The sequence below is a fragment of the Crassostrea angulata genome, chromosome 5, assembly GCF_025612915.1.
Source record: "Crassostrea angulata isolate pt1a10 chromosome 5, ASM2561291v2, whole genome shotgun sequence".
Classification (NCBI taxonomy): Eukaryota; Metazoa; Mollusca; class Bivalvia; order Ostreida; family Ostreidae; genus Magallana; species Magallana angulata.
This window is the reverse complement of record NC_069115.1, coordinates 54,963,845-54,990,075: the sequence shown is the minus strand read 5'-3', so window position 1 is coordinate 54,990,075 and position 26,231 is coordinate 54,963,845. Positions and strand designations below refer to the sequence as shown.

General features: G+C 32.3%; 1 protein-coding gene across 1 annotated transcript; it reads right to left on the bottom strand.

Moving 5' to 3' along the window:
• Positions 1-1,428: 1,428 nt before the first annotated feature.
• On the bottom strand, positions 1,429-25,989 carry LOC128183336 (relaxin receptor 2-like). The gene is made up of 17 exons (XM_052852304.1): positions 25,881-25,989; positions 16,821-16,946; positions 15,709-15,792; positions 14,149-14,260; positions 13,670-13,738; positions 13,393-13,464; positions 10,460-10,531; positions 9,681-9,752; positions 9,281-9,352; positions 8,747-8,818; positions 6,022-6,093; positions 5,739-5,810; positions 5,520-5,591; positions 3,841-3,912; positions 2,811-3,649; positions 2,378-2,688; positions 1,429-1,959 (listed from the first exon to the last, which is right to left on the bottom strand). Exons 1-17 carry the CDS (start codon positions 25,933-25,935, stop codon positions 1,807-1,809), a joined length of 2,397 nt encoding a protein of 798 aa, XP_052708264.1. The 5' UTR covers positions 25,936-25,989; the 3' UTR covers positions 1,429-1,806.
• Positions 25,990-26,231: the final 242 nt, after the last annotated feature.

The window sequence follows — 26,231 nt, the reverse complement described above, 5'->3', positions numbered from 1 at the left end:
TAACTTTGTATTTTGGGTTAAAATGGCTCATTTCATAATAGAAAATAACGGAAAAAGGAAATTTTATTTAAAAACATCCCCCCCCCGTGAAACAAAAATTCCTTTTGAGGGGTTTTAATTATTGTTATTTAGCATATTCTTACCAAAGGGTTTGTTGTTTCACGGGGGGGGGGGGGGTATATGTCTACAGACCGCAATACATTCCAAAAAAAGAATTTTGCTTTGTAAATTTTTGAAAACTAATTAACAGATATGAATTAATATGAAATTTTACTTTAATATACTAGTAGATCGTAAATATGTTATTCTTAAGTTTTTATGCACATATTGGCCGCTAAATTAATATTTTCCTCACTCATAGAAACCGATTTCAATAATTTTTTTAGACCCTGTGATAGCAAAACTTTTGTTTAAAAATGAATAATTTGATTACAAATTTTATTTTGATATAAATTGATTAGGATTTGATTATACTTTTTAGTAGAAAACTTAGTTTTTGAATTGAATTTTGAATTGAAGTTTCAAATGATACCAAAGATTTGACTGAAACTACATTGTATTATAGTAAAATACTAAGGGGGCATAACGTTTGTATGGAGTTCTATGGTAAAATAATTGGTTAGCTTTTCCCTATATATTATTTGACTGATGTACAATGCCACGTTCTTTAGATCTATTTGTCAAGTGTCATTACAAATTTCGACTATACAATGCCATGTCCCTTGGTCTCGTAACTTTTCAAAATGTCTAATTTCGTAGCTACAGCACATGCATTCAAACCCGTGCACGTGTCCAAAATATGATACATCTTTTTATATATATCTATCCCCTAATGAAGTGAAACCATAGAAAATATTTCATCTGAAGATTATATAAATAGTGCCTGTTTGGGAGGGTAACAGTTGAAATTGACACCCCGAGAAAACCATTGTCAACCGACGCGAAGCGGAGGTTGACAATTGTTTTCGAGGGCTGTCAATTTCAACTGTTATCCTCCCAAACAGGCACTATTTATTTTGTTATACTGAATGTCTTAATTTTTAAGAACATTTTACTGCTTTTATATAGGAATAACGTGAATTCTACAGCGAACCGTACGCGCATAATTTTCGCGCATGTAACATTTTTTAATGTTACCCGTTGCTAAATGCGTTGCTAACGCTGAGGGTAATAGAAAATATTATTAACTGCGTCTTAACCAATCAGATTTCAGTATTTAACATGAAAGTATAACAAAATATAATAGCACATAAGAGATACCACTGCTTAGAAGGAGTGGGTTTTGGCTTTGGTCTTCTCAACCTTTCAGGAAATTGCATCCAACTTGATTTTAATGCCATATAACCAAAGTGAGAGTACACAGGCATAATGGATTGAAAACAACTTTAAACGACGAAAAAGCAAAATAAATTATTTGATAAATGTCAATATTGCTGGCAATTTTAATCAAAAGAAAATCGTTTGAGCCATTCAGTTACAAAAAATAATTTTTACAATATACATACATTTAAAAAACTAAGAATGCCGATTTTTTCTGAATGGAACAGAGAGAGAGAGAGAGAGAGAGAGAGAGAGAGAGAGAGAGAGAGAGAGAGAGAGAGAGAGAGAGAGAGTTGCAAAGCATTTATCTCACACACAAAAATGACGAAATATAATAACAAGATATACAAATATATATTCTGAGGATGATTTCAGAACAATTGTTTCAATTTAAAAAATCCACAGTACTGTACATCAGTAGTTAGATTGTGAGCAATTCAGCTATAGAAGATGTCATCATCTAATGACTCTGAGGTTGGTAGTCGGTTAGATGGCGGTTGATAGCCTCGAGCTCTGAGGGATGTATACAGATTCGTTGGTACAGACCCGGCTGGAGTTACCGCCGTAGAAGCTGCTCATCTCGGACCTGGTCTTAAAGCTGAGGTAGTTCATATTACGGCCAACCTCCACACTACCCGTCTATAACAGGGTGAAAAATATTTTTCAGTGATGTTTTAATGATTCAGGCTTAGTTCCACGTAGAAAAAAAGAATTTTTTTCTTCAAAATACCAATTCTTTAAAGTTAAACCGGAACCCTTATGTCAAAACATATCATAATGCATGTACAACGATATCATTTACTATGATTAAGTCTAAAGATTTAGGTTATTGTCTATGTTTTTCTGTTTTTCTTTCAGTTACCCCTCTTTTTCCTTTTACATATGTAGTATACGTGTATGATTTTATGTGTATACTCTGCATGATTGTACACATAAATGTATACCGTTTTACACGCCTTCAGAATCCGAAATAGTAATATAAACTGGATTAAAGTCATTCATAAAAGCCTGCATGTTAATAGTAAATACATGTGTAATTCTCATGCAATTGTAATACCGATTCAAAATTGCCCTTGAGTTTCCGGGCGCTGACCCTCAGAGTGTTGGCGCCGACCTCACACAGATCCTTTTCGAGAGAGCTTCGGACTGACGACCGGTTCCGGCGTCCGCCGGATGAAGACGACGAGGAGGAAGTCTCCTTCAGGATGGGTTCCTGTCGGACGATCTTGAATCCACAACATAGACTTGGCATCACTTTCTCTTTGAATAGTTTCGTTGTAAGAGTGTACAGAAGAGGGTTTATAGCACTATTTATAGGCATGACGAAAATAATCAGCCAGGCGTATGTATCCTGATTAATTTTGTAGCCTATAAAAGATGAATTGTTTTTTAATTTAAAATAGTATGCATTGCGGCAAAACAATAACACTTACTTATAATACATAATCTCACAAAGCTTACAGATGATTTTTGTTTAGGGATAAACTTACCAGAAAGAGCTACAAATTTGATGATAATTATGGGCATCCAGCACAAAAAGTCTGTTAGTATTATAAAAAAGAAACGTTTTACAAGAGTCCTCTCTTTGTTTTCAAAATGAGAGCGCACTGTTTTCGTTGACCGTTTTATTGCGATGAACATGTGAATATAAGCGAAGCAAATGAAGGAAAAGGCTGCTAGATTCAGACCCAGGAAAAGGAAGGTGGAGTATTCCCACCCTTTGGCCCTTGGCCTGTGTAATTGAAAAGGTACGCACACAGCGTTGTCCTTGTAAAAATATTCTCCGAAATAATCTGGAATAGTCACAGGTAGAACAGATAGCAGAAGCGAGATAATCCAAATGATGCAGACATTCATTAAAGCGAATTTAAAACTCTTTCGCCTCCTAAAAAGAGGAAGGGTGATACTGATATATCGGTCCAGGGTAATCAATGTCAAGGTCAAAACTGATGCCTCGTTGCTAAGAGTACTGAGTATACCACATACATCACAAGTAGCACTTGACCGCCATTCCTCGTCTTCTACTAGATAATTTCCTCGAAAAAGTTGATCATGAAATCCAATAATAATTAAATATAAACCCATGAGCATGTCCGCGAATGAAAGATTTTTGATATAGAATGAATGGACTTGGTTATCCTCGCGAAGAACACTCCTTCCGAGAAGCACTAAGAGGTTACCAAAGCACGCACAGATGGCGACGATCCACACCATGATACGGAGAAACCCGTTCTCTAACAGATTGTATCTACTGGATATACCATCACCGAATGGTTGACACACCACTTCACTGGGCACGTAAGCGCACATATAAAACTCGTCAAAATAGCTGCAGTGGACAAAGATTACATTTAAACTGTTTCTTGGTGACAATATATGACGTCATTTTTTAAAGTTACATGCCGATAACAAATCAAACCTACGACGGTTTTACAGTTGAAAAGATTGTGTAATGCATTATCAATGTAAAATCATTTATGATATTTTTTAATTTTGTCGATAGACAGTTACAAAACTTACACATAATTGAGAATGGGAAGGCTTCGAAGAGTCTCTTTGTGAAGGCTTCTAAACACATTATATCGGAGATCCCTGAAATAAAGAACTTTCATATACAAGACAGAAATGGTAATAAATTAATGAAAACTTTATTACTATTTATATTTTTGCGTTTGAGAACGTCAGAGCATTTTACAAAATTATTCTAATAGCCTACATATTACGTCAAGATATTAAATACCTTTCAACTTAAAAAAAAATCAGATTTTTATTTCCAAAACATCGCAAAGAAAACAAGAGAAAAGCTGTCAATGTGACACAAAACCAGGGGTTTTTTTGAGTGAACATAATCCATTTGTAAAACCTGAATTGATAAACATTAACTATCCAGGGAAAAGGGGTACATGTACTTCGAATGCAATATTTGGTCAAAAGTTCAACATCTGGTATTTTTCATAAATTATTAAAAATTAAACTCTAAGTAGCATGCACATTCACCTCTGATACATGTTCAATTGATCAGCAAAACAACTTCCAAACTTTTAAACTTTTAAAACTGAGGAGTATATAAAGTGTACCCTATGTGCAGTATTCTGCAGAAAATAAGTAAGTTTAACAGCTGGACTTTTCTTCATAATCATTAAAAATCAAATTCAAGTAATATGCACATTTCTGATATACAGTGTATGTACAACTGATTTGCAAAACAACTTAATTCCTATCATTAAAACTGTAGGAGGAGTTATCCGTACAATAGGTGTACCCTTTCGGCAGCTTACCAGCCGCCCGCCATTTTTACTATTTCAATAACCGGATTCTCCTTAAAACACCCGGTTAAAAAAACTGACCCCCTTAGGAAACAATAAGCGTGATCATTTTCAACGGATGTTATGGTTTATATGCAACACATATTAAACATCGGTATGTCACCCTGGGCAGTGTTACCGAGTCGTTTTTACCTGAATCAAACACTTTATTCTAGATTTGCAAAAGGGATTATCTGAGATTATATGTACAATGATCTCTGAACGCAATTCAGGAAATGTTTGGTATGTAAACATTATAAGCCAAAAATCGTTTCAAGGAACAAAAACGTCAAAAATAAAACAATTATTCTAAAAGACTCCATGAAAAGCAAAAGCATGTACATTATCGATAATAATGCTCATTTAGTGTCGTTTAACATGTATTAAATGTTTAGATATTTTAAAAAAACCTGAATTAGCTTTAATGTTCGAGTTATTGAAATAAAATTTGATTTATGTAAAAGGTCTTTCGATACAAATTATTTTTTATCCTCTCTTATCAATATGTAAATAGAAGCGTATCATTCAATAAAAAAGTTCTATTGTAGTGAGCGATAATAGGTTTGAATGTTTTATTGGTAATTTTACATAGCCATGAGCAGATATAATATTTTTATTTTTATTTTTTTTTTTTTTTGGGGGGGGGTGTTATTTTTATACATACTAAATGTAATAAATAGAACGACCATTACAAATGAAAAATGCGCAAAATTATTGATAAGTTCCATTAACTAAAGGCATTTAAATAATGGAATATCTACAAAAAGTGTACTTTTATCAACAGCCGTCGGAGTTATTAAGAATATAATATGATCTTGTTTTAAGGACATTACGAAGATTAGTATTTATCTTTCACAGGGTTAATGTGAAGTTCAGTGACATTTATACACCTACAGTGATCGAAGACTTTTCAAATCGCAGAATGCTGTCGGTGAAATGCCTACGATCTGGTTATGCATAAGATTCCTGAAAGTAAAAAAAAAAATATAATTAAGAAAAAGGAACTATGTAAGAATGAAGTAACTCATTAATAATTAGTTTACAGTTGAAAAAATGTGAGAGTGAAAGATATTACAGGAAATCAAATGTCTGTCAGTGATACAAAAGTCATACAAATGGGTCAAATTCCACAGGCCCCGGAAAACGCTGGAGGAAAGGAGTGCGATTTTGTTTTTAGACAGTCCTCTGAAAAAAAAACGATAGCTACAAATCAGTCTCGTTTCATGCGGAGAAATATGATTCTGGTGCAAGGTGATATAAAATCTGGCGTCCGACATATATAAGAACCTGGAGACAGCCACATAAAATCATTCTATCACCTCATCGGAAACCAACCTGCTTCCGTACGGTTTAACTGATATAATTGTAGATAAATCTGTATAACTCTGGTACTTACAGGGTGTGTAAACTGGTCAGGGAACTGAATGTTTTGTCTTCTATTCTAAATATATCATTCTCCTCAAGGTACCTGAAAAGAAAACAATAAACGATTAGTATTTTACTTACAGTGTGACTGCCTTACAATGTTCAACTTTTCGGAAATAACGTGTATAATGTTTATGCATTTTACAAAAGGCAGAGCTGTCTGTTTGAATCGTAAGAAATGTGCCAATCGAAAGTCAAAAAGACGTGAAACGTTAAAAAAGATAGTTGGGGTAAGCACATTATAAAACCTGTTGCTGTGCTTTTATAAACTCAAGAATACCCTTGTTTATGCTTGGAGAAACCCCTCGTACCGTACCCTTCCTATCAGAATGCACATCCCAAAGTAAAACATTTGCTTAGTGTATACTAGGTGCCTTCCATTTAAGGCAAGGCTTACAGCTTGCAATTTTTAGGACTTGTTCAAAAGGTCAACATTTATGATTTCAAACTGTCATGTTAATAAAGTGTAAATACTTTTGTTAAAATTTATACATTTTATGTGTGACTGTTATGGCGGTTATTTATGCTTTAACTGTTTGATGTCTTTTATCTTATAAAATTCAAATGATTTGCCAGTTAAAAAACGAGTCCGGCAAAATGGTACGTAACTTTCCTGCAAGTCCTAAAAATTGCAAACCTTACCCTCAAAGTCCAATTAAATTTTTTATCAGACCGGGAGCTACAGAACTAAATTGCAGCTAGATAGGTTAACGCAAGTACCTACCCATACTGATGTTGAGAATTGATACTTATAAATATTCATGTACATACACGAGGCATGAAGTGTTTAAGGACATCACTACACCGAGACTTATACTTTTTAAGACACTTCGTCACAAGATGGCGATTTAAATGTTTTGTTAAATTGTTTGTATCAGTTGATTCAAATGTATATCGTAATAGCTTAGCGGTTAAAGTATCAGACTTGTGAACCGCAGGTCATGAGTTCGAATCCATCTGGGGCTTTTGTTTATGTTTACTGAAAGATATTTTTGAAAATATAATTTTTTATCTAAAATTGCACATTTTTTGGCCTATTTGACATAAATACTTCTTATTCATCATGCTTTCTATCACAATCAAGTAATTTTCTGGTGATTTGAGAAGTTATTTCAAGGTGTATTGAGGCACCTTAAAGAAACAGAACGGCGCATCTTATGAAAAAACCGACTTGAAAAAATGTTCCAATTAATCGGGTTCGGTATTTTTGTACTACTCATGAATGTATAAACTTTCAGAAAATTACAAAGTTCTCCATGAAATAAATCTGTTTCATTAAAATTAATAATTACATATAACATATCACATATTTACATCGCAACGTGTTACGGGGTTCAACCTTCTATACTATTACGCATGCGTTAGCTGCAGAACTGTAGCTCTCCGGGAAAAAAATATTGACAGACCGGAGAGCTACAGGCCCACCCATTGAAATTGTATATTTATTGCGCAGAAAAACGTGCGCTAGTTTTCGACTAATTTACCTTATTTATACGCAAATTCTGTGAAAACAATTAGTACCATTAAATTCTTCATGCAACTTACTACTGATATCGCCTCTTCACTTGCCTCGGATAGTCTTTAAAACACCATCACCAGTCCCGTAAATTCATGTGGTGCACTTTGTTCACATGTAAAAATGGCGACTCTCGATCTCGATGTAAATTCAACATACTTGATTTTCAGAGGTCGGTAGCGTGTTTCGGAGAAAGTCTGAGGCAAATAAAGAGGCGATATCAGTAGTAAATTACATGAAGAATTTAATGGTACTAATTGTTTTCACAGAATTTGCGTATAAATAAGGTAATTAAAATAAGTCCAAAACTAGCGCACGTTTTTCTGCGCAATAAATATACAATTTTTTTAATGGGTGGCCCTGTAGCTCTCCGGTCTGTCAATATTTTTTTCCCGGAGAGTTTCAGCTCTGCAGCTACGCATGCGTATGTACTGTAAACAAAAACACATGCAGGGCTCGCGAAGATTCTCCTAGACAGGTTTGTTGATAAAAAAAAAATGTTTTTTTCTACTTTTCTCAGGTAATGATAGTTCAAAGTATATAAAATAACCACAATTATTATTTTGTAAGCATATATTTTTCGTGTTTATCATAGGAATTGTTACAACCTAAATTCATTTGTGTAAATGAGGCCCCTTCAGGGGTTATTTGACATATATATGTCTGTTCATTTTAAAATGAACCGAAATCGGTAAACCATTTATAAATTATCGAGTAAGTTACGATGTGTTCCGTTTAGAGAGTCCCTTGAACCTCGTAACCATGATTACCGTAGTCAGACGAAGATCTTGTAGTTTTCAGCACGTGTCATTCAAAGTCCACGTGGTACAAATAAACGATATAAGATTATTTCGGTTTGTATGACCTTTAAATTTCCCGAAGTTCATTATTACGTTGATTAGGTATGTGAAAGGGATTTTTGTGTATTTCAACTATTACAGTCAACGTTATATCTTATTTCCTAACGATACAATGGGTAAATCTGAAGTTATTTACACATGTTTTTTCAGCTTTACTGTCTCTTTAACGACCTAAACAGCTACATGTAAGTCTGACTTGTGAACATTTATTGAAGTCTTGTAATGACTGGTTCCTTTTTTTCCCTTTTTTTGATACCATACATAGCAACTCTTTACTTAAATAATCCATACTCTAATAAAAAGCAAAGTCATTCACTAACAAAATATCCAGATGATTGAGATGCTCGAAGAAATGGTTCCTTAGAATTGTCAGCTGATTAGATCGCAGGGACCTGAAAGACCAAATTAAAGCTGATTATTAAAACGCAGAGAATTACATTTATATACATCGACATGTCGGTGACAGTAGTTTCAGGCAGAAACTGGATTAATTCAGCATGAAAAAGACTTATTCCATTAATGTTTAATTAAAAATCGCAGCTGAACAGATACTGTTCAATATTACGTTTAACTTTTTTTTATTCGATGTAAAAACGTTAAAAAAGCAACCCTACAAGGCTTGTACAGGTCTTGAGGGTTGCTTTTGATAATATTTTTACACCGATATCACTTCAATAAATATCAGAAGTTAGCAAAATCTTATGAATATGTCATAAATGGGGTGCTATTTTAAAAATAGAAATAAATACAGGAAAACAATTAAAATATCAAAGAAAATCTTATCTTTTGTATTCTGAGAAACTAGAATGACGCATATATTGAAGCGTATTTCCATAATTAACCAATATACTTGCACGACTTGTATCTGCGAGAGTCCCCGAAACGTGTTAACATTGATGTACTTTATTTTATTGAAGCCAAGATACCTGTAAACAGTAGTTGAAAAAAAAGAACATTATTATTCGCAATCAAAAACAAAAATTTAGATTTATTTAAAATTTACCGTTTTTTCCCTTTGAACCTCGGTTCAACAACATTGAGAGTAATAATCAATGGCAGATTAAGGTAGTCCTGATATATGTGTATATCAGTGCATATTCCTAAATAAACACCGCAGTGTTATTTTGATAAAATAATGACATAATGATCAAACCTTAATCTAAACAATGATATTTCGTGGCCCGAATTTTGCACTTTATTTTAGTAACTATGATCGATTTCGCCTTTTTGTGTATTGATTTAATATATACTTACAGTCTTTTTAGGTGCTTCAGATTAGAAAACATATCAGGATCAAGGATTCTGAGAAGATTGTTCTCCATCTTCCTGCAATAGAGTATATATATATTAAGTCTAAAGATTTAAGAAATGAATGCGCTTACGATTTGCAATTAGTGTTGGTTTTTTTTTTTTTTTTTCACAGATAGATAGATAGATAGATAGATAGATAGATAGATAGATAGATAAAGGGAGAAAGCGACGTATGGAGAGATACAGAGCGAGTGTGTGTGTTTATTTGTTCACAATTATCAGCACTAAAGAATCAATTTTAATGACCTATAACATGAAGACCGTCAGTACAACGTCATTATGAGTAGAAAATAATAACGATCCAGTGCTGCTGCCGATACTAAATATATATCGTTTATTTCTCCCTCCTCTTCATCATCTCGTGACCGACAATGCTTTTTAATTCCTAGACAAGTTAGTATAAGAGCACTACTTATACAGGGTTATAGTTGTTCCTTTGTCGAGATTTCCTTAATGACAATTAACGTGTACGTGATGCCAATTTGCTCTGAAAACGTTCAACCAGAATGAAAACTTAAATCATTTTACGGGATTTGGGAATCCCACTATTGGTGTGTAAAAATACTGATGAGCTGTAAAGACTAAAGTGAGTAAGGAATGATGTGAGGTTTAAAACAACATTCGTTATCATTATTTCTTGACTTTGTTCTAATTCCTAAACCAATGCAATGTAGAAGAGTAAAACAAAGCAATTTAAACGAAATAGAAACCAAATTACTTACAAATCCTCTATTTTATTCTGCTCCGAAAATGCGCCCCTTTCTAGCGTAACTATGTTGTTTGAATTCAAGTTCCTGGCGAAATAAATAAATCTTTAAGATACAAAATATTTAAGCTTATTGGTTAATTGGCGCACCATCTTTGCTCGACTTAATGAAATCAAGGGAGACGCACTCTCCTACCAGTGCATTGAACTTGTCTAAGCAAGTAAACAAAAAACGGGACCAAGACACAGAGTCAAATGTATCATTAAGACAGAAAAACCCCGACAAACTTAGTTAAGATTATAGTTGATAGCATAATACCTTTGTTATGTATTCTAAACATTAATTATCCAAAAATAAGATACAACCAGTAGTAGTTAAAATCGTGAATTCGCCCCTTTCTACGTTTACAAGTAGGTCGATCATCGCTCGAAGTCGCAGACTTTATTCATCATTGAGTGATAATACAGACATACGAACTGCCATCAACTTAATATCCGTTTGCACTGCATACCAGTTTTACGTCACTATTTTGTACAATCTACACTATAAATTTTCGTTAAAGCAAATTCTCGTTTAAGCAGGTCGCAATAGTTTCCTTCTATTGACTTACTAAAATGCAGACTCTCCCAAATGTTATTATAAGTCAACAGAAATATAATAAACAAGATATCTGTGAGCTAATGCTCACTACTGATACCCCCGCTCTGATATGAATATGCAAAATAAGCAAAGTCGACATTGAACAGAAAGCTGACATCCGATTGGTACAGAAATATATCCCACAATATGGCATGCCTAAACAAATAGTGTGTTAAAATTTCAAACATCTGCGATAAATAATTGCTGAGAAATCTTTGAGGAAAATTTGTTTGAAAATTTTGGCTTAAAAAAAACAAAGTCCTCATTTTACAGGAAATTGACGTTCGATTGGTACCTAAATATATCCCACGATATAGCATGCCTTAATAAAACACTGTGTAAAAATTTCAAGCATCTGCAATAAATAGCTGCTGAGAAATCTTTGACGAAAATTTGTTTTAAAATTTTTGCTAAAAATTAACACAGTCATTATTTAACAGGAAGTTGACGTCCGATTGGTACAATAAATTATCTCACAATATGGCATGCCAAAGCAAATAGTGTGTTAAAATTTCAAGCATCGGCGATAAATAGTTGCTGCGAAATCATTGACGGAAATTTGTTTGAAAATTTTGGCTAAAAATAAACAAAGTACTCATTTAACAGGAAGTTGACGTCCGATTGGTACAAAAATACATCCCACGATATAGCATGCCTATACAAATATTGTGTAAAAATTTCAAGCATATGCAATAAATACTTGCTGAGAAATCTTTGACGAAAATTTGTCATTTGTATGAAAATTTTGGTTAAAAATAAACAAAGTCGTCATTTAACAGGAAGTTGACACCCGATTGGTACAAAAATACACCCAACGATATGGCATGCCTATACAAATATTGTGTAAAAATTTTAAGCATCTGCGATAAATAGTTGCTGAGAAATCTTTGACAAAAATTTGTTTGAAAAGTTTGGTTAAAAAATCAGCAAAGTCGTCATTTAACAGGAAGTTGACGTCCGATTGGTACAAAAATATATTTCACGATATGGCATGCCTTAACAAACACTGCGTAAAAATTTCAAGCATCTGTGATAAATAGTTGCTGAGATAAATGCGACAGAAATTTTTGTTACGGACGGACAGAAGGACAGACAGACAGACAGACACACAAGGTTAAAACAGTATACCTCCTCTCCTTCGGAGCGGGGGTATAAAAACCCACATATTAAATTTGACTTGGTTGGTATACAAGTATTTTTTTCGAGAGGCTTATTGGGCTTCACGTGGTTTTGTTTTTGGTCACCCAAGTTCATATCTTGACTTGGCTATATCTTGGTCGTTTGGACCAAGCAAGTCGGACAAAATGATGTTCAATCGGTCGGTGAAAAGTCCCATAGATTTACAATCAGAAAAATACAGATTCTTTGATTGTCAATGCAACGAAGTTAAGAACGGAAGGAAAATTAGAGTATCATGGTCATACATACGATTGTTTGACGTTTAAAGGGGCATGGTCACGATTTTGGTCAAAAATTATTTTTTCGATTTTAATGTTTACAATGCTTTAGTAAGGCATTTTTAATAGGCAACCAAAATTTAAGTGTCATTTGATGAGTTATAAGCGAGTTAGAGAGCTTATAATTCTTCACTATGTAAACAAAGCGTTTGTTTACATTTCAAATGTTGAAGTGAAAATTCCAGTTTTAGACTTGAAATAAATGTGTTAATTGTTAGGAACTATTTATTTATGCTTTAAATCAATAATAAGATACTAGACGAACCACCTTTTAAAAAGATTTTTTACTAGTATATTGAATCTATGTAAACAAAAACAGGGCACGAGCCTTGTTTACGTGACGAAGAATTGTGAGCCCTGTATCTTGCTTAAAACTCAACGACTGGCACCCAAATTTCATATGATCATTAGAGATGCATTCCTAAAGCATTGCAAATAATGAATACAAAAAAATGAAATTTGACCAAACTCGTGACCATGCCCCTTTAAGATAACTGATCAAAATCTAACATGATGATGTTCAGGCAGTCTTCGACAAATTCCGCTGAATTAAGTCTCAAAAATCGTTGTTCAATGGTCATATTAAAATGTATCACGGATAACTTACATATGAATTAATTCACATCAAAATCTAACAAGATGATATTCAGGCAGTCTTCGACAAATTCCACTGAATTAAGTTTTCTAAAATGTCTGTTCAATGGTCACATTTAAATGTAACACTTTATATATGAAATAATTCCCAGTTCTAACGAACTTCTGTATGAATAAGTTACTAATTATATCAATATTGGGTGCGTTGAAATCAAATCAAATAGCTATAAAATTTAGGGGAAGGGGGGGAGTACTTACAACTTTTTGAGGTTAAGACAATTCACAAATGTGTTGTTTCGTATCCTTGAAAGCTTATTATGCTGAAGGTTTCTACAACAAAAAGAATTATCATTGAATCTACATTGTAGGAAAATTGTCTGGCTACCCAACACACACAAAGTTACAGACCGTGGACTTGTCCCCATAAATATCAATTATAAAATACTATCTCCCCACAAATGTTTATTTAGAATCATTCTGGTAAATTTTTATTTCATTTCAATTTAAAACAAATTCGTGAACAAAAGATACATACATTTGAGTTACAAAGTAGAAATTCAGGTTATCGTCTGAGAAATCTTCAATTTCGTTGTTACTTAAATCTCTGAAAATAAACAAACCATATGTCAATGAAATGAAAAAAAAAGTTTATTCTAAATTTGTATATCTATTATCTTTATAAATACTATCTTATGTGCGCCTCATTTCTGATGTACTTATGGTAAATTACCTCTCAAATCGGTTTTAGAATTTAAAAAAAAGGCAAAATACAAACAAATTTCGCCGCACAAAAATGGACATTAACCGATTTTAACAAATGAGATTCATTATAAAAGTAGAGAAATAGTTCGCTCTGAGCGGAGCTCGTTACTATCGAAAAGGTTTCAGATTGAATGTTTTCGATTCAAAGCGATTCTCATGAGAATTACCATTAGAAATAAAAAACAAAATTGAACATTTTTTTTACATTGCTCGATACTTAAATTCAGTCTCGGGAAATTGCATTAGACTCACAGAGCTGTGATTTTGTGTGGGATTCCCATTGGAATTCTGTTTAACTGCCTACCACTGCAAAACACCATTGTCAGGCCTTTGCACGCACATTCAGAGGGTACATCTTTAAACGCTGAAAGAAAACGAACGACGAGAAATGCGCGCAATAAGACACTTATGAAATGTCATTCTTCAAGGCTGATGATTGATTTTCCCCGTACATTAAGAGGAGGATGATATTTATAATTCTGGATGAATTATAATTATTTGAGGTCATATTTGACGATAAAATTAATGTTAGTAGACTGCTCACATTAGATGCACTGTAACAACGCACTTTGAAAATTTACGCACTTTGAAAAAAATCAAAGTGCGTTAATTTTGGGACCAAGTCAACGCACTTTGAAAAAAAAAATAAAAGTGCGTTGATATCGTCGACATTAACACATTTTGAAAAAAATGATTTGGGTTAAGTCAAAATAATTGATACTTCTATATACAATAAATGATTGTTTTATCCTTCTTTAGCTTAATGTGATTTATTTAATAAAGAACCCCTTTGCATTCTCAGCTAACTTGATAAACAGTTTCCAGATGAGAAATTTTTCCTTTTCGTTCTTTGGGAGATTTGAATTATCCAAATATGAAATGAACACCATCTTTTTTTAAAGAATGCAGTAAATTTACTTCTTATGTGGTATATTGGGCTATGCCAGAACTAATATGATTTATGTGTATTTATAATGGAGATCAATAACATATTTCAACTGGCTTGTTACATATGTATGCATATAAACAAACATGATGTGAAAAAAGGATATGTTAGTTATGTTTATAAAAAACAATGTGATATTTTAGAAGATTCATGCAAGAGAAAAAAAACCCGCTTCCTAATGCTTATTTTAATGTTTGTAATAATTTAATATTTGTTAATTTAATTTTTTTTATTGAAGTGATTTATTTGATTAGAATATGAAAAGAGGGTTAATGATGATACACTTATAGATTCTTTAACATACCAATGGAGAAATAATTGTTTTGTCAGTTCGTTTTTTCAATATAATATCACTGCATTTACTTAATTTACGAGAGAGCATATTTCTTCAATGTTGCTGAAAATCATGTTTTGGAAGGAAAAATGAGGGAATGGGGACTTTTTTTCTCTAATCAATTAAATGATGTACTGGTAATTGGCATGTAAACATGTATCTTCGGTTAACCCCCATCCCTATCCTCGTTCTCAAATGCGATAAATTAGATTCTCTAATGTTAATAAATCATCATCCTATCAGCAAATAGATATTCAATTCGAGAATTTGTGATTTATACATATTTTTTCAAAGTGCGTTAAGAGTCTCGATGCTAAATATATGTTGATGTACCTTCTGAACGCACTTTGGAAATGTTTTTCAAAGTGGGTTAACTTGGTCCAAAATTTAACGCATTTTGAACAACATTTTCAAAGTGAGTTGATTTGGTATCAAATTTAACGCACTTTGAAAATTTTTTCAAAGTGCGTAATTTTTTCAAAGTGCGTTGCCACAGTGCAATGCTAACATCACTCTGCCACAATGCACTTACCACATGATCTGTTTAGTAAGTCGTAATCGGCATCATCTCTCTTCATATACTTATTATTGTAGTAGGAATCCAATGTCTTGTCACCTGAAGTTATAGTTGATCATCAATAAAATGACAATGGTTCTAATATACAACAATGATGAAAATCGTAAACTGAAACGGATGATCTATATACCATTTATCAGGGTGATATATTAAGTTTTTATCGTTGTTTATCGTTTTTTCTTGGAAGATTCCAGCACATCCATCTGTTTTCCACTAAAATTGTTATGTAATGTGCAACAAGCTACAGATATTGATTCGTTTCCATAGTTTTTTTTTAGAATCTCCTCTGATGAACAATGTATTATAACTTAACACGACTGTCAGGAATTCAATAGTGACTGATCAGGGATTATCAACGTGTGACTGAAAATTTGGGAATAAAGTTCGTCAACAAAATTAGATATCTCAATTTTGTAATACTAATGAATAGCCTAAACTCTGTAATTATTCCGGCTTAGAGTTGAATTGATTTCCTTTTCCCAGTGTTCATACGGTATTCTCTAAACTTAGGTGGGTTCTCAGAGCACGAAAACAATAGCAGTATATCATTTCTGTCTGTATCTCATCTGCCATCAAATGGTTTATCAAATACAACGTGTTTATATTAATTGAAGGACTGTCATCCAATGCAACCCTTCTGTATGGCTTTAAGTTGGAATGCTACACCAAAATTTTATTTTATGGATCGTTAAAGTATCATTTCTGAAGCAAGATTGCGTTGTCCAAATAAGGATGTATGCTCCTAATTTTTTATACGAATTTTTTTACGAAAAAGTAGAAAATGTATTTTAGTTGTGCACTGTAGAGTTTAAAATTTGTTGTGAATAAATGCATCATATAAATATCTAATAAATCACGCCCAGTAATGACAATAAAACGTGGGTTTTTTTTAATTAAAAGAATATTTATGAAAATAAAAAATTTCTTTTGATAATATTTTTTATTTTATATTACTTTGATGATTAAGATTTTTTGCTCGTGCTTTTAATCAGAGAGAAAGAGAGACAGACAGACATAAAGACAGACGAAAGGACGGACGGAAAGACAGACAGTTGTATATGACTTACAGTATTTCTCGTCCGTCATATCTCGGCAGTCAGGCTCGCCGTCACACTTCCGGTCCTCATCAATGCACTCTAAAATCTTCTGGCATTCAAACGTCCCTTTGGAACACAAAGACTTCCGGCAGGAACCTGTTAAGATCGGGAAAGCCTTAACCAGTCAGAATTATGTAGTACAAATAATTAAAGACAGTGGTAATCGGATCATATAACCTGTTTATATTGCAGTTAAATCCTGGACCTCAATTATAAATTGATTTCTCCCTCACCTTTTATTGCTGTATTTAAAAGGTGAAAAAAAATCTTCCACAGTGTTTCTAGAATTCTTACTTGCATTAGGTTTAAGTGTTTATCTTTTAGTTACTTGCAATGTATTTGACTGAATCATTTCTTTAATTGTTTGATGCAATGGGATATTTTCAAGTATAAAATCATGGTTGAATAAGATACTTAGAAACACCAGTTTACAAACAGTTCTCTGAATTTGACAGGTTACTAACAACAAAGACTCCGTCGATCACGTAATTGTCTGATTCTAAAATTCATAAAAACAGCTCTATGGACTTTCAAATCTAGAATTGTTTCTGCTTTTTTTTCCCTCTATGCTGATACCGTATAACCCACCGTAGTTCAAATAATCAGTTTAGCTTGTGTTTATCAAACATGTATGAAATAATTATCTTAGTGCTGTCCAATTGAGTGAAATTAGTGAAATTGCAATTCTCTTAGAGTGCAATTCTAATCTATGCAAATTAGTTTTGTTTTCATCTTAGTTGTTATCCTGTTTGTAGACATGAAATCATACTTAATATTGTTAACCTTTAACTAGACGAAGGCTTTTAAGTAGCCTCTATGCAGTACTTCCATTTTCCAACTATTGGTAATTGATGGATATTAATCGACTTTCTACGGTCAGCGGGGTCCTCAGATGACTTATTTATAATGCTAGTTTTAGATATCCGTTACAGTTCATTGGAATATATGAAACCATGTTCATCTACTTCTCTAAACTATCAACCGGGTAAAACTGAGGAAACCTGGTTTTTGTCACGTTTTGGTTATATTGATCATTTGGTTTAATATAAACCGCAGAAACCAAACATTGTATGATTAGGTAAAATGGATAAAAGTTAAACAACCTCAATGCTTTACTGGGCTACTAGCAGCAGGGCTGATAGTATGGTTAAGTGCTCAAAATAACCTTTACCAAAATTAAGAAATGCATGACCCCTAGAGCAAGGGTTCTTGTACTGATATGCTATAAATTAGTTATCTATTGTTGATATTTATGCGTTATTGCAACAAGTATTGTGTGTTAAGGTGGTTTTTGACAGCTGCCGATATTTGTGGATAAATGTATAGTTTAATCAAGATACTTTCACTAGTATTCGAACTCATGACAAATCTAACAGATTCGTAGTAAACGCACTAATCCATTGCGCTACATTGATAAGCAAATCGTTTGGAAAAGAAAAAAATTGTATTATTGATATTATCTATACTACTACGTTGTATATTGAAATAATAGACTCGAATTTTTCGCCTTGAATACGGAGGAATCGGAAGAGTACTAATATATATATATATATATATATATATATATATATATATATATATATATATATATATATATATATATATATATATATATATATATATATATATATATATTAAACATTGTAGGCCAGGTACTTAAAGATTACCAATTTGTTAATCATTAATCAACGACAATTCTTAAAAAAAATTCCGGAAATCGTCTGGATTTTTTGGATTTTACAATCTTGCGCATGTGCATAACATTTTTACGCTAAATCACGGGAGGCTCTTTAGTATATGTTTCCACAATATCACATTTGCAGGGATAAACTCAGAAACGATAATACAAATACTTGTAAAATTTCATTGGAAAGAACTATATATGATATGAGTAAAATTTGGCCCCATTAATTTGCCATTTTTTAAGTGTTACTGGTACAATAAAATGTTATGTTACATTTAAGAGGGTTGATGTAAAGATTAATTTTCACCTATTTATTTGATCTATTTGCACTCACTGGCAGTATATATCAGAAGTGACGCTATATCTATAAATCAATCAAAATCAGTCAAAAATTGACATTTTTCTTATCTTTTTATGATTGGAAAATATAGAGCGCATGCTTGAACAAGAACAATTTTTTGTCACTTATTAGCCTTGGCTAGATACATCTCTAATTAAAATATTTTGTTTGTTCAATCATGCGCTCTTTCTTTCCTAAGAGAAAAACTGCTTGAAAACAAGCTGTTTATTGCTAAAAATGCAAAAATGGCGGGAAAAGATTGTCTTTACGATGTTATATTTCTAAATTGTGGGCAGTTGAATCAAAATGAACATGATGTAAAAACATCACATATATATCTGTACAAAGAAAACAAAGAATTACTGTAACAGTAAAATGATGATGTTCATTTTAGGGGGCCATTTTAAGCCATTATCATAGAGGGTCCTTTGTTTAGAATCTGTTCATCCAAGAAATTACGGGAGATAATTCAAACAAAGTTCATTAACTAAGAAAAATCCCGAGAGTTCTGAATGTCAACATGGTGTGTAAAATTGAAGCGAGTAAAAAATGTTGGTGAAAAAGTGTTGAATTCTTCATGAATATGAATTAAATTTTTAGATGAAAGGTATTTACAGCCTCAAAATTGTTTGTTATTGACTGTTATTTTCAATGCAACTTCATTGATTTTCTCAAAAATCGTTTTGGAGCGATTCTGCAATTTCTGCTACATTACGGGTATATGGGAGACATTTTAATTGTGGTGAAGGCATGTCCCAGGCACAATTACATTATTCTAACTAAGCAGAGTGTAGTGAAATTAACAGCATTATTGTTGGCTTAAAGCTTGGTTGTGTAAATGTCAACAATACGGTGTGTCGATGTATTTATTTCGTGAATTTCAGATACATGTATCATATACAATGTTTACCAATGCACGCACGGGTCAAAGTCTAGTTGCTTATTACGAAAGTAAGTACATCAAATGCAATATGGAGGTGTTCCATACCAAATACATTACATCAAATGGCAAACAACCTAAAGTGTTTCAGTGCTCAGATATTGACGTGGTTATGATTTATATCTACTTTTAGAAAAGTATTTAAAGGACTTATTATAGGCTTGGATATTGAGTAATTTGAATAAAAGGATTCATTGAATCCCATTTGGTTTATTAACCATTGTAATAATGTAGTTATTGGCAATCAGAAAATATAAATTAAAGAACTTTTAGTTTTCAAATATATAAGCTACATAAATTATACATGCATACTTTCAGCAAAGGAAAAATTATAATGATGGTATATTATGGGTGCAAAAAATCCTCAATGTAAGAAAATTATCAGTTGAATATTCAATGATATTGGTATGTTACATGGATTTATTTGATTGATAATGTTCAGAAATATATTAAAAAGAAAGACGATAGGCGTTACCTCAATATGCAAATTTAAAACAATTAATTTACATCAACCAAGGCAAATCTAAGCACGCCAATAGGACAAAGAATTGATATTAGATTAACACAATTAAAAAATTATTATTGATTTTGTGCAGTATGTGCATTTTGATTGTTTTTCTGACAACTATTGAAGTATTTTTAAGAGGACGCATGGTTATAAATAATTGTGAAAAGCTATACGACGAAGATATCAAATATTTTCAAAAAAAAAGAAGATTAAGTTTGCCCCCAGAAGCCCAACTTTTCAAATTAACATCGTTGGGGAACTATTACTATTCTCCAGGCTGTCCAAGCTCAACTCAGGCGCTTCAATTTCAATATGTTCGTAAGAATTATCATTAAAAGACAAGCTGAAACTCTGCGGCCTAATAAATCTTACTAGAGCCCTTAACAGTCTAAATGACCCGCTATCTACAACGCATGGCTCTTAATTTCGTTTTACTTGACATACAGTAGTTGTTACACCGTATAGAAACCTCACTATCATTTTAATGGCAATTCAATCCACCCATCCATCTTGAAAAACTAGAGAGTTGATCATCATAGCGGTAGAAAGTCTTTATTTCAATGAATCAATTAAAAGTTTGTTTCGTTGTAGTTTCCACAATTATGGAGAATATTTCAAAGAACAAGGAGAAAAACTCGTTATGAATGCCCTTTATGCAGTTTAATCACCATTGAAAGAGGGAGAGAACGGAAACAAACAGGGACAAATACCTACCCCACAGTGTCACATTAATAAATCAATACGATGACAGGATATTTCTTTATCGCATGTCATGGCGGGGCACGATGCAAATTATAAAAAAAAGCTTTTAGTGCAGAAATGTTGTAATGAGGAGCGAAAACAGAAGGATAGAGCTTAACTTTGTATCAGTTTGTATCGTGTCATATTGAGATTGGAGGGCCTAAGCCAGTCAAAGTGTTGTGAATTGACCTACAACGCAATTCCTGTGATAATTTGCATTAATAAGTCGACAAATCCTTCTTATGGTGAAAATGAGGACAAAGACTTTTCTTTCATTCAGCATCATTTGCAGAAACATTTATCCATAAATTTTAAAATCAATTGTTTTGGATAAGAAATTAGAGGAAGGTGATGTTTGCTTGCACAATCATGATTTATACCCAATAAACCTGGATTAGTAGGGTATGAAATCGATATCACCCACAGATTCCGTTACTTAGGTTCACCATTGATCCACGCGCCCTACCCATACCTTGCCACTTCAAAGAAATTCAAATTTCCATTTGTATTAGTGGTGAAAGAAACACCTGTAAATTAACCACAACCTCGACGCCGAATAACAGCAGGTGTACGTTTATGGGCAAAGGATGTAGGTTGGTAAAAGAAAACAATGAGCATTGAACGTGAGGCTGATATATAGAACTCAGGCACATAGTATTACTATTTTAGCCTTTTCTTCTGAAAGTTTTTTGTCTGTTAGTAACGCATTGTTTTGTATAAATCATTTTGAGAAGACGAGAACAACGTACTTTATTATAATTTTTTTCTCAGTTCAAAATTGAGGTAAACTGGACCGTCCGTGGGACAGTCAGCTTGTGAATGCACTTGTGAATGCATTTAACCTTATTTGTAAGACAATTACGAGATAACATAATAATTAACTTGTAATAACGAGATCTTTTCTTGTAATAACTAGATAACTAACTCGTAATAACGGGATCTTTTCTCGTAATAACGAGACAAAAATATTTCCATATATGACCCTATTTGTCTACATGATTTATTTATTTTGATAAAACAATTCTAAAATTTTAAGTTTCCGCTGTACGTGTCGTCCTAAACTGGTATTTAAAGGGGCATGGCCACGGTTTTGGTGATTTTTTTTTTTTAGGTTTTGATTATTTACAATGCTTTAGAAATGCATTTCTAATGATCAAATAAAATTTGAGAGTCAGTCGTACAGTAATAAGCAAGACACAAGGCTCACAATTCTTCGTTATGTAAACAAGGCGCGTGCCCTGTTTTTGTTTAAATAGAATTCATTTTACCCATAAAAAATCTTTTTCCAGCTGGACTGTCTATTTTATTATTAATTTTAAGCATAAATAAACAGTTCCTCACGATTATTGCATTCATTTTAGGTCTAAAACTTGAATTTTCACTTCAACATTCAAAGTGTAAACAAACGCTTTGTTTACATAGTGAAGAATTGTAAGCTCTGTAACTCGCTTATAACTCATCAAATGACACTCAAATTTTGGTTGCCTATTAAAAATGCCTAACTGAAGCATTGTAAACATTAAAATCGAATAAATGATTTTTGACCAAAATCGTGACCATGCCCCTTTAAAGCTTACACCAAAATTTCATATTGCGATTTTTTCCACGGAATAAAAAGTAATAAACGACCTAATTAAATATAAATGAAGAAGTTTTGTCTTCCAATTTTACGCATATTATTGTGAATTTTATGAGAGTATTTCTTTTTCTAATTTACTAGCCTAACTCAGCACACTAAATAGAAATGTATGATCAAATAAAGATATATAGCAACATAACAACATATTTTTCATCGATTAAAAAATCTCAAACTTTTGAGTGGCTATTTATAGAAATCACCTGTGTTAGAAAGAGAAAGACACAACATAAGTAGACTGATTAACAACTTCAACGTCATTCGTTTTAAGGTATCCTTCATCAATGGATAAGAGCAGACACTTTGGTTTTTTTTCTATCTTTTTTATTTATTTTAAGCATAGATACACATTTCCTAACGTTTAACACATTCTTTTTTGGTTTAAAACTGAAATTCTTACTTCAACGTTCAAAATGTAAGCAAACGCTTTGTTTCATTTACATAGTGAAGAATTCCAAGCTATGTTACTCGCTTATAACTCAACAAATGACACTCAAATTTCGATTGCCTATTAAAAATGCCTTTCTGAAGCATTGTTTATATAAAAATCGGAAAAATAATTTTTGATCAAAATCGTGACTATGCCCCTTTAACACCTAATATTGTGTCACTGGATCTTAAGAACCAGGTGACACAATTGCAAACAGGTGTTCGAATAAAACCTTATATTTCCGGATAATTAATTTATTATTATACCAAAAAGAAATTGATTTCCGTCTAATTCGTCCCTCAAACGAGAAAATTCACATTTCCTATAGGATTATTTTTTTCAAAACCTATATGATTTTCTAAATAGCTTTTAAATTTGACTTGATTCTTTTTTAACAATCATATACTGCCTAAATTAGAGTAAACCCTAAAAAATAAATCTACGAGATATTAACCATAATCATATGAAATCTTCAATTTGTTGAGATATGATAACAGGCTACTATTACAGACAGACAGAAAACACATTAACCATCAGAAAATCTCAATTAATAAAATATATACTTGTAACTTCATTTTTGACTAATACGTAATAAAAATATGAGAAAGAACTTCACAGACAGTCAATTTAAGGACACGCGAGACTTTCCTCAATTTTATATAATTTGTTCACGATATATTCTTCCTTACTTATTAACATCTAAACCCTTTAATTCCTAAAAATTCAGAGTACATTACCAAGCTATTTTCGGAGCTAGAATATTTATAATTTTCCTTAAAACAGCATGCAAAATGCATTTGAATGCTTATAAATAAAGTCATGCTTATGAATTTTCATTCAAATACCTTATATTTAAATAAAAAAGTATTATATAACATGAAAACATAATAATGAATTTACTTTGTGGAAATCTTCACGTTGTGGAGATAGGAATAAATAGAAAAATGGAAGATAGGTCACGTCTGACCTTAATATATCTTATTGTGAACAACAATCACCAAATCGGTCAGCATACTATTACCCGAATTCATTCTTATGGTTCTTCGTAAACGTATTTCAAGCCACAAAAAGGCGCTTGCAATATAACTAAGATTTATTTGTTACAAAATTAGAATCGTGGTTACGTGTTAACAATATGAAGAGAATCAAAATGTTCAAATTATTTGAAATCGTAATAAACTTCCACATCTTCTTAATGCCAATATCAAGATAAGCTAGAACTGAGCTAGATTCCCCAGGACATCCAATTTCTTTCTTTTTAATTTGCGTTTCAGTTTAATGCAACCCCTGCAAAGCAAACTGCGAAGTAAAATCTAAGAAAAGACATGCAGTGTCTTGGTTCAAGGGCATGAATCCGTTATCACTGATTTGGACGCAAGTAAAGTGAATGCATTGAATAATGACAATTAAAGAAAACGTACGTTAACTTGAGAAATTTTAATTTGCAAGATATTCAGGTGTTCAAAATCTAGAGGCAATTGGCTTTTCTAATAATCCGAAACTATTAAGTATGCGTTTAGTTAATTTCTCAATATAATAAAAGGCGTGAACTCGTGTTCAATAGCAAATGTTAATGATACAGGTATGTAAAATTCAAAATATGATTTCCCTTGAATAAGCCTCAATCATTTTTGTCAAATGGATATTCGAATCTTGTTCAGAACCATCAATCAGACAGGCATACTTTAGCCAAATGTAACTTATTGTCCCATCCTATCTTACAGAAAAAATCATTATCTTCATTTTGACTAAAGAACAGACCTCTATATTACACGCGACAGCGTAATAAAGGGGTTTGTACTTTTCAGATTTACATTATCTTCTGATGTGGTTTAACAACGCTATTGTTGTAAACGAGACATAGAGGTAATCGAAATTAGAGATGGGATTTTTATAAAATGGTCCCTTGTTATTGAGTGATATTTTTTTCTCAAGCCCCAGAATATCACATAAACACAGCAAACGTCTTTTAATTTGAATTTTTTTTTTTTACAATTTCGGGACTGTCTTTGATATCCGTATTTTAAAAAGACACCAACCCAACACAACACGACATTTTGATATTGACAGTTTCCTTCACATTTAAATCAAATTTAATAATATCTTTAAAACCATACTTGTATATTCAAAATAACTAAATAGAAGTAACCGGAAGCTGTTTACTAACTGAAACAATAAAAATGTCAAAAGAATATTTTTTTTCTGTTTGGAATAACAATTTGCAATTATAAACAAATCTATATAAAAATATTTTTCAGTTTTTGATTACCCTTATGGATGTGCTATATCAAATCAAATGCATAAGGAAAGGTTTTAATGGTGTGTATCTAAAAACAAACTACACATAGAGAGGCAATTATTATGTACTAGTAATCTTATTCTTAATACTTTTGTATAACGATATTATGATATGATAAGCTTTTGGATTAAAGATAAATTATAAACAAATGTCGGTATAAAAAGAACCACTAATGTTCAAAAATTAGTCATAAATGTCTTTGTTAAGTGCTGAGTGTCTAAAGCAATCAAAGTTAAACAAAGAAACCATGAATACTCTTTTTTCTAATGTTATGTATAAAAAATAAAATGATATCGACAAAGCCTATTTATGCAATAAAATGTAATTATTATGATATTATAAGACTTTTTTCATGGTCATTGTCATCTACATTTATGAAAAAGAATTATACCAAATCAATAGTTATACTACTATGAAAAAAAAAAACAATAATCAAAGTTCAAATTACTCACCATTAGCAAGGAAGATCCAAAGAATTCCCAGTTCTATTTTTAATTTCCAGTTCATACTGACCAATGTTTGCTAATTACAACAGAGCGCGGGTCTCCAACATCTTCCCAAGATAAGCATAGTATAAGCGCGGTCTAGTAGAACAGAGACCATATACTATCAACGATCGATTTCACAGGCTCTATCGGACATATTAAGATGAGGGAGGTGGAATCAAGCAGAAGTATTAGTGCAGTGGTATGGCTTATCTTAATTAATATATTCAATCAAAAAATGAAAAAGAACGATTGTTTAGTATTTCTGGAGAAAAACACAAAATCTTCTTAATGGCCAGGAATCCTGTCATTGTCTTG

What these genes read in the sequence shown, in the direction of transcription:
- LOC128183336 (XM_052852304.1), bottom strand. Translation starts at nt 25,935, where the DNA reads ATGAACTGGAAATTAAAAATAGAACTGGGAATTCTTTGGATCTTCCTT. An exon ending in TTCTACTTTGTAACTCAAAT is followed by an intron (nt 13,465 to 13,669) that starts GTATGTATCTTT and finishes TTTTTGTTGTAG; the next exon opens with AAACCTTCAGCATAATAAGC. An exon ending in CTTCCCATTCTCAATTATGT is followed by an intron (nt 3,650 to 3,840) that starts GTAAGTTTTGTA and finishes TGTCCACTGCAG; the next exon opens with CTATTTTGACGAGTTTTATA.